This window comes from Pantherophis guttatus, chromosome 4, assembly GCF_059756535.1.
Source record: "Pantherophis guttatus breed Tessera chromosome 4, ASM5975653v1, whole genome shotgun sequence".
NCBI lineage: Eukaryota > Metazoa > Chordata > Lepidosauria > Squamata > Colubridae > Pantherophis > Pantherophis guttatus.
Genome location: NC_142066.1, coordinates 33,995,740 through 34,005,897, shown reverse-complemented (window position 1 = coordinate 34,005,897; position 10,158 = coordinate 33,995,740). Strand labels below are relative to the sequence as shown.

The following is a 10,158-nucleotide window of genomic DNA, read 5'->3' as shown; positions in this document are numbered from 1 at the left end:
GCTGTGAGCCGCCCTGACTCCTTGTGGAGAAAGAGCAGGATATAAGTCCAATAAATAAATAAATAAATAATAATATTAGCCCATCTATAGTTATTCACTGTTTAATACCATTTAAAGAAGATAAAAGATAACGCCATTCCTATTTGTTCAGAAATACACTTCATTAATTTTAGATAATATAGAAGAATGTACTCTATTCTCCAATCTTTTATTGCAGTTCTAGATTGAAATTATTCCTGTCCTAAGGTCTTGAAGAGCACTGAGACCATCTCTTTCTCCTTTTACTGCCCAGAAATTTCAGTAAAACTGTATCCTGCTGTATATGCTGAAAAAAGAATTAAGGAATAAAGACTGAGTTTACCTACTTAGGATGCTAACTAATTCACCTACTTTGGACACTACCCTAACCCTAACCCTACCTCTTTTTATTATGTAATAATATATTTTATTAGAGAGCGATTAAAATATATTTGTCTCTATAATATTTTCTTTCTATAATATTTGTCCTTCTATCACCTATCTATTTTCTCTTTAGGCTAAGAAATTTACTGCAACTTGAAACCAGTGTGAAAGAATTCAAACAATGCAATCTGCTTTTTTTTTTCTGAGGTAATAACACAATTAAAACAGTAAATTAAATTTAGTCAGACAAGTAGATGGGTAGAATTTTGTTTAAGCCCATAAGAAAAAGGTCCAATATCTAAACAGTAGAAGGATAAATTAGAGGAAAAAAATACAACTCTAGTGTGATCTTTGTGATAGCTCATGTACTTTGAGAAAGCACAGTATCTCTTACCTTCCCACTCAGAAATCTTGTCTTCTGGACAGGGAATGCAATCATAGCAGCAAAATGGCTCCCCTTCTTTCTTTTGTTTGCGGTAGCCAGGTTGGCACTTGTTATTACAGACTGAGAGAGGTTGCACCTAATTCACCAATGTGAGTAGAAATCAGAAATTAACAAATATTCACAAGAATAGTTATAGAATATTTACAGTTCAGAGGAGAACATGGCATACAATAACATTTCACAGGTTATTGTCTTCATAGTCCTTCAGGCTAAAATATTTTTATGCGAAATTATCCTTTTCTGACTTTGGAACAGTTATTCCAAGCTCACGGGAAGAATCCCAAATTTGAAATTGGCTATTATAATCCTTTCTATGAGGAAATTCACTCATTACTCTTTAACATTGGTTCAAATTCATAGTGCCAATTATTTCATGGATTGCTTTTAGGTAAAGTTGCTTGCAGATGTAGATTATGTATTAATTATTAAAATTGAATGCACATTAAAAAGCCTAATACCATTAATATTCTGTTTACAATGTTGTCAGATGGTAATATATAGTCTCCTCATACGAATTAATCAATAACCAAAATTGAAATATGAACAAAAATGAATTCATCCTCCAATATTAGAATAAGAGCAGTAAAAAGAAATTATTACAAGTAAGATAAAGTTATATTTAATATTCATATACATGCATGTCCAATTATAGAAATTGAATTGTGTAAATGTTCATGTTAGAGGAACATAATGTTTGTATGCTTGGGGACATTCAGATGAAATTTGTGTTTATGTGTACATTAAAATCAGTAACTGAACCCAAAATGTTACTAAGGTTAAAGAAATAAGAAACAGAGTAAAACAATAAAATGTTTGGCAAATCCATCATGAGCAAGAAATATATCTAGTCATATTTTAATAGAATTATGTCCTACCTCATTAAACCAGCTATGCCAAACAATGGGATTTTTGTTCATCATCAATTTGTGGTCTCTTGTTACTTGTGAGTTGATCATTCCAACTTTTACTCCAATTAAAGATTCATTTGGAAACAAAACCCAGTTTATAACATCAAATGTTGTTAGAAGTACACCATTCTGGTCAAAGGAAATCTTTTCCCCTATGGTATTATTAAAAGACACTTGCTTCAGAAAATAGAGCAGCTGAGGATAAAAGGAAAATTAATGCTTAAGAAAATGTTCCAACACATAAAACTGAACAAAGATGTGACCAATTGTGTCAGGCCCCCAAACTAGGAAAGATATCTGATAATTTCTTTCAAGCACAGTTCTTTATTGTAGCACACTTATAGTCCAAATTTTGCCAAGTGAAGTACTCTACTATACTCTTGAGAACTGTTAGGGAGGGGCAGTCTTTACCCTTTTTACCTCACACAAAATATCTGGACTGACCTGCTTCTTATTCGTCTTAAATGCACCCCCCCACCACCACCACTGGAAATCCTGCCTACTACATTCTATCACAATTTAATTTAATACTAAGCAATTTGTTACACCTATGCACTCACAGACTTAATAACATATAGTATATGTACTTAAGGTTAATGAGAGATAAAAGACAACCTCAAATGCCTCTCATAGTACTAAATTCTGTAACTTCTAAAATAATCTAACTACTTTTTAAAAGTCAGGTTGTCTTAATAAGCAATGATGAACATTTGTCATGCCCAGCACGACAATTATAATTTAAGTCCCCCCAAAAAACCACACCACATTTGGCAATAGATTATTCATAGTGTTGAGAAATCCAGTAAATGGGTAAAGTAAATGGATGTAAATTAGGACTTCAAAGATAACGGGAACATTGTGATCTTCATTCAAGAAGATTTATTCCAACTGAAACCTAAATAGTTTGTGTGAGAGCCAGTGTGGTGTAATGGCTAAGATAACAGGCTAGAAATCAGAGCATGAGTTCTGGTTCTGCCAGTGGTGGGTTGCTCCCGGTTCACACCGGTTCACAAAAACTGGTAGTAAAATTTTTTAGTAGTTCAGAGAATTTGTAATAACATTGGCTGGCCATGCCTCCGCCTGGTCGCCGCTCGCTTACCCCGCCCACCTCATCAGAGGCTTTTTCTTTTTTACTTTTAAAAGCATTTTTTCTACAACCTCTTCAGCTGAAAAAATGCTTTTAAAAGTTAAAAAAAGAAGCCTCTAATGATCGCACAGCTCAGCTGGGATCTCAGAGGCTTTTAAAAGCATTTTTTCTACAACCTCTTTGGCCAAAGAGGTTGCAGAGGGAAAAATGCCTTTAAAAGCCTCTGGCGATCCCAGCTGACTTGCCTGATCGTCAGAAGCTTCTAAAAGCATTATTTTCTGCAACCTCTTCAGCTGAAGAGGATGTAGGAAAAAAAAGCCTGATCATCAGAGGCTTCTAGAAACATTTTTTTCTGCAACCTCTTAAGGTTGTAGAAAAAATGCTTTTAAAAGTAAAAAAAAAAAGTTGGCCATGCCTACCCAGCCACATTACCCCTCACAAGCCACACCCACAAAATAAGCCAGACCCACAGAACCGGTAGTAAAAAAAAATTAGAACCCATCCCTGGATTCTGCCTTAAGCCAAGTAGGTGAACATTGGCCAGTCCCTCCCTTAGCCTTGGCGGGGGCAGGGGGGGCAATGTTCTACCATATCCAAACATATAGCCAAGAAAAGTGCAGGAACTAGTTGCCAGGAGTCACCTACAGGTACATAAATAACCTGGATGTGTTTGTGATATGAATGTGTTTCTTGAACACCAGTTAATCTTTTGGTAGTTAATTGTAACATTAATTAATTGAGTAAGTAATAGTTACAGCTATTATAACTCACCTTGTAGTAACTGTAACTGTAACTATACAAAACTGAGTTCAACTATAATATACCTAAAATTAAGCTCTATTTAAATTAATTGAAAGTAATTTTGGGTAAACCTATTTAGCATCAGGTTGAGAATGAAAAGAAGAGAAGCCTTCCCAAATTCTACATTAAACATTAAAGAAAAGGAAATGACATATTATATAATATAAATAATATTTTACATAGGATTCTCAAGAATGTTATGTTAAAGGATGTAGTGATCCCTACAAAAGTGTTTCAATTTAGCAAAATATTTCAAGTGTCTTTTTTATATACTACTTAAAATTAAAATAAAAATGGATCAAAATATTGTACACACAGTATCATAAACATGATTATGCTGACACATGGATTTTTACAATAAGTTGGCCCACCAGGGTTTATATAAACAACTACTACTATACTTTTATTGTGATAATGGTCCCACCATGAAAATAATGCATTAGTAGACTTTTTAGATTTATATTACCTTCCATGACTGCTGAGTCAGAGATGTCCATCTCTCTCTCTCCAACATTCTATTGTGCTTGAATCTGGATGAGTACATGGCATGGAAAGCATGAGCCACAGCAAAGGCAGCATTATAGATACTATAGCTGTGCCCAGTAATGGTTTTTTCCAAGAGGTTTTCAGAAATGTTTTCCAAGCTCTCTAGCCCAGTGCAGAGATCACTATTTGTATGGTTCAAAGTCCAGTTGGGGAAGGTGCAACCAAAAGCATAAGACCAAAAGTCTCTTATTAAAAAATCTTCTTTTGCATTGGAAGGTTTTCTCTCCAGAATGAATTGCAGAAATCCTGGCAGCCCATTGGAATGGACAACCAATGATAAAGCCCCAGAGTAGATAAGTTTAGCAGATTTCTGACCCTGTTTATTACTACAGGACTTAAGTTCTAGCTGAGCAGTCAAAATCCACACTTTACCTTTTGTTGTGTTTGTTCTCTCACTATCTCTTCCTTGGCCTAATAACCAGTCCAAAAACACTGGAGTTAGAAGATTACCAAAGAGGAGAAATACATTGGCTGTGCTGGTCATGAATTTATTCCATAGTTTAAATGTCCATTTTTTAATATCACCATATTCAATTACCATGCCTAAATTGTGGACTGTATCTATAAAAGCAAAACAAATCCCATGAGTAGCAAATTCTGGAATCATAACTTGAAGTACCCATTCAGAATTAATTCCAGTTGCAATGAAAAATCCAACCCATGTCCACCTGAAATAAAGAAGTAATTCAAGAATCTCCCTGTACTGATAGACTTCATTTGGGACCATTTGGTAGAAGTAAGGGGATTGGGTGTGATCCATCATCACTGGAGCAGAGCCATAGGAGAGCTAAACAGATTGATATTTGAAGAATTAACAAATAATGAAATAGAAAGGAACAAAAGCTGTGTGTGTGTGTGTGTGTGTGTGTGTGTGTGTGTGTGTGTGTGTGAGGGGTGTCAAACTCAAGGCCCGGTGGCCTGATCTGGACTGCGGGATGCTTAGATCTGGCCTGTGAGGTCACCCTGGAAACAGCAAAGGAGCAGCCTGCAATGCCTCTGCCAGAAAAAAATGGAGCTCCCGAACTCCGTTTCGCTGGCAGAGGGTTGCAGGAAGCCATTTCACCTGAAAACAGAGCTCAAGAGCCCGTTTTCACTGGCAGAATGCTTGGGTCACCATAGGTACCCCCAATACGAGTGATATTGAGCTGGCCATGCCCACCCTGGTTCCCCCAAAGGCAAACACAATCCTGATGCAGCCCCAATAAAATTGAGTTGACACCTCTGGTGTATATATATATATATATATATTTTCCCAAGGGATTCAAGGGAAATATCTATGCTGTTGCCTCTCCTGTGTTCCACAAAGAGAATGCTGTAGTAAATTATGTGGAAAGGCAGTGACTAGCCCAATTTCATCTAGAGACCTTCCATGGCTGAGAATTGACTAAAGCACGACATTTTAGCAATGGATGAACCTCTGCTTATTTCATTATATAAAATATAGCAATGTGTCTCTTTCTATATTTTAAACAAGAGACCTAATATTTTTTTAGAACCCAAACTTCATCAATACACTAAAAAATAAATTATTTACTATAATGTAGAGTTTGAAGTTCTCTTTGGATAAGAAAACATTTCCACTTTTTTGTGACTATCATTTAACATTACTCAGTAAAAAGAGCTTTTAAGGAAAACAAATTCTATTCTGATAAGTTATTCACAATTTTTAATATACATAAACATGTATAGAAATGCATTCATGCATACCAGCTATGAATACTATTTTGGAAAGGGAAGAGAATTTAATTTATGTTTGGTTATACTCACTTATTTCAAAATATTAAAGAATTTCATAATGGACATTTCTGGCAGCATATCTAATGTTAACCAGTTAACCAGATATCAACTGGGAGACAAACTCTGCAGCAAGTGGAATATCAAATAGATTCCTAACCAAACCTGACAACTTTGTCATCCAAAAGGTAGAGGAGGGAACTAGAGGAAAAGCTATACTCTACCTAATTCATACTAATAGAAAAGAAGAGAGAGTTGAATTTGCCGGAACTTTGGGCGAGACTGACCATGTCATATTGAAATTCAATATAAAGCAAATAGAACATAATCCAGCTAATGTCTTAAACTGTAAAAGAGCTGATTTAACAAATTCAGAGAGTGCCTAAGAAAAATTTCACGGTGAAAATCCTAAAGGGGAAAACAACTCAAGATGCATAGGAAACTCTGAAAAATAGGATCATAAAGTCCAGTCTAACACAATATTACTGAAAATGAAAAACAAGAAATCCAAGAAGAAACCAGCATGGTTGCACAAAGATCTCTCTGATAAACTGAAAGACCAAAAGGACAAGTACACTAAATGGAAATAGGGACACCTAACTAAGGCAGAGTCAGCATATAGCCCAAATCTGCAAAGATGAAATCAGGAAAGCAAAGGCTCAGATTGAACAAGGTCTTGCAGCCAAAGTCAAAGATAATTAAAAAGCTTCTTGCAAGGTATAAATAACAAGAAAAAAGTCAAAGAAACAGCAGAGAGAATGCAGAACTGCTTAACTCATTGTTTGCATCAGTCTTTATCAATCTCTGTAGTTATGAAACTATAGCCCAACCTATGAAAAATCTAACTGTAAAAACATATTGTAAATAAAAATTAAAATAAACAAGAAAATGGTTAAAAAATACCATCATGTTCCAGTGAATATAAATCACTGGAACCTGATGGTTCTGAAGGAACTGGCAGATGTTATCTCAGAACCATTATACTATAACTTTCAAAACTCCTGGAACACCAGGGAATTACCTGAAGATGAGAAAAGAACTGATGTGGTTCCCATCTTCCAAAAAGGAGAGAGAAAAAAAACTGACCCAGGAAACTACAACCAATAAGCCTAATACCAATACCTGGGAAGGTACGGGAAAAGATAACCAAAAAATAAATCTGCAAACATTAGGAACAAATAAAGTTATAACTAAAAGTTAGCATAGGTTTGTTAAAAACAGATCATGCCAAACCAATTTTATTTCATTCTTTGACAAAGTGACAAAATTAGTAGACCAGCGAAATGCTGTGGACATAGTATACTTAGATTTCAGCAAGGCATTTGACAAAGTAGACCATAATATACCTCTTGGTAAACTAGAAAAATGTGGGATAGACAGGTAGATTTGTAACTTGCTGACAAACCATATTCAACAAGTAGTCCTTAACAATACTACATCTACATGTGGGAAAGTAAGCAATGGGGTACCACAAGTTTCCGTCTTAGGCTCAGTACTCTTCAATATCTTCATAAATGATTTAGATGATAGAATAGAAGGGAGAGTTGTCAAATCTGCAGCTGACACTAAGCTGGCAGGAAAAGCCAACATTCCAGAAGACAAGTTCAGGATCCAAAAAGATCTTGACAGACTTGAACAATGGCCCTATCCAACTAATTAAAATTTAATGTGGAGAAAAGCAAGGCAGGACAAACCAAAGGTACAAGTACATATTAAATGAAACCTGGCTCAAAACAGGAACCCTAGTGGACAATCACTTAAACATGAGTTAGCAGTATGCAGCAGCAGCCAAAAAAGCTAATACAATCCTTGGTTGTATAAACAGAGGCATAGAATCAACATCATGTGAAGAATTAGTACTGATTTATAAAGCCTTAGTAAAGCCACACCTGGAATACTGCATCCAGTTTTGGTCACATTATAAAAAACATGTTGAGACTTTGAAAAAAGTGCAAAGAAGAGCAAGTAACATGGTTAAATGCCTGGATACTAAAATATGAAGAATGGTTGCAGGATTTGGAGTTGACTATTCTAGAAAAAAGGACTAGGAGGGACATGATAGCATTATTCCAGTATCTGAGAGGTTGCCACAAAGAGGAGGGAGTGAATTTATTTTCCAAAGCACCAGAAGGCGAGACAAGAAACAATGGATGGAAACTACTCAAGAAGAGAAGCAACCTGGAATTAAGGAGAAACTTCCTAAAGTGACCACTGGAACAGCTTGCCATAAGAAGTTGTGGGTGTTTCATCACTGGAAGTTTTTAAGAAGAGACTGGAAAGTCACAAGTCTGAAATGATATAGGTTCTCCTGCTTGAGCAGGGGGTTGGACTAGAAGACCTCTAAGGTCCCTTCCACCTCTGTTCTGATTGACTTAATGGTGTGACATCCTTTCCTGAACAAAACATAGCAATAATTCATCCTTCCCAGATAGTGTGAAGGTTTTGATAGGTATTTGATGGTTATCAGCTATTATTTAAATTTTGTGCAAGGAAAGATTTTTAATGCTAGAACTCTCTTGGCTGACAGATGTTGCCATACCAATAAGCTTAATATGATTACTGGAAATAAATCAATATCTGTGTAGGCAGCACTCTAATAACTGATGAGAAGAAATGATAATTGGATTACTACTAAATGCTTATAATCGATATAACTTACCTGAGGAATTTTATAGATGCTAAAAATATTTGGTATTTGATAGGAAGATTCAATATCAAGTCCTTCAATAATTGCAAGAAGATTGTCTTTACTATCACAATGGTAATTGGGAAGAAATTGCTCTTTTGGAGAAATAAGTTGCATTGCAGAACAAAAGGCCCACCTGGTATTCATAAGTGTATCATAGATATGAAATCCGAGAGTGAAGTTGAGTAAGAGCTGAGGATCTTCATTGATTTCCCTTATTGCAAAGACCAAGGCCAAGATATGCTGGTAGTTCTGAGTCATGACCCTACAGTGGGATTTCCATTATGTGTCAGACTAATTCATTGAAAAAAATACACTATAGTTTAAGAGGCATACTTGGTACAAAAACTTGACCAATCACCCCAAAAGATAATCTACAGATTAGAGAAAGGCAGAGGTACACCCTTTTATACAGTGTCAAACAAAATTAAATAAAATCTATGTAAAGTCTCTGGAGTTGATTTACAATATAGTTTACATCTACATTTTATGTCTGTATATATTTTATGTACAGAAATTATCTGATAGACTTAAAATCATTATATAGTTTTGATTCCTCTAGAGGAACAAATTTAGAATTATTTTTTTTTGGAAGAAATATGGTGATCTGCAATGAAGAAGAGTTGTAATTTCAAGCAAGAATTAAAAGAAACACTATGAATGAATAAGAATACATTTCCTGTTATAAAGTTAAACATTGTAAATGCAATTTTTAATGAAGAAAAACTTGAATTAAGAAAATATTAGCCTAAATGAATGAAAATGTATTTGCTAGTTGAGAGTTAAATGTATAATTATTGCTTTTTATGTACTTATTTAGCTAAATATAAGCATCATAGTTAAGTTGATAGTTTTTTGGTTTCATTAAAATTATTTTAAATACTAGTATGTAATTAATATGTCCTTGGAGAAGTAGAGCAAAAATAGATTTCCAATCTGTCCTTTATTTCTCAAAACAATTTACTTCATGACTTTACTGCAAACAATCACAGTCATAAATTTGGTCTGCTACATATGATCTGCACAGAAGCATACAGAAGTGAAGCTCAATTCCTTACAGATATTTTTCAAAGTTTCTGGGAGATGGTGGTTGATCAAAAGGATATGGTCTGGAGGCAAAGAAAGTGTGAGAAACAAGGCCACCAAAGAGTAGATCCCCTGGCTGAAGGTACTTGTGAAAAATGTAGTGGTGATCTACAATTCGGCACTTTATATGTGTCTGTCCTGTCATATGGGGCAGCAACAGAAAGAGCAATGCTGCTACTATCAACATGTTAAGTACAAACTGACCTTCTAAACTAAAGCACCAATGCATCTACGGCTACATCTGTGATAGCAATAGCTAGATATACATGAAAATTGAAATATAATGACAAAATCATAAAGAGTATATGCTTGAAACAATCTGGCTAAAATCTGTAATTTAGTCCTGATTTTATATACATACAATATATGCACGTGCACACACACACACACACACACACACACACAAAGATACAATTACATAGGAATACATGACTGTACTTGCAACAGGCTTTTTTAATAAAAA

The 10,158-nt window shown here is 35.0% G+C and overlaps 1 protein-coding gene across 1 annotated transcript; it reads right to left on the bottom strand.

Moving 5' to 3' along the window:
• Window positions 1-281: 281 nt before the first annotated feature.
• On the bottom strand, window positions 282-8,870 carry LOC117657106 (vomeronasal type-2 receptor 26-like). The gene is made up of 5 exons (XM_087893582.1): window positions 8,583-8,870; window positions 4,110-4,976; window positions 1,723-1,950; window positions 797-923; window positions 282-325 (listed from the first exon to the last, which is right to left on the bottom strand). Exons 1-5 carry the CDS (start codon window positions 8,868-8,870, stop codon window positions 282-284), a joined length of 1,554 nt encoding a protein of 517 aa, XP_087749708.1.
• Window positions 8,871-10,158: the final 1,288 nt, after the last annotated feature.

Coding starts and splice junctions, on each gene's coding strand:
- LOC117657106 (XM_087893582.1), bottom strand. CDS start 8,870: ATGACTCAGAACTACCAGCATATCTTGGCCTTGGTCTTTGCAATAAGG. Junction 4,977..8,582: donor GCATCTATAAAATTCCTCAG/GTAAGTTATATC, acceptor CAATCTGTTTAG/CTCTCCTATGGCTCTGCTCC. Junction 1,951..4,109: donor TGACTCAGCAGTCATGGAAG/GTAATATAAATC, acceptor TTTTATCCTCAG/CTGCTCTATTTTCTGAAGCA.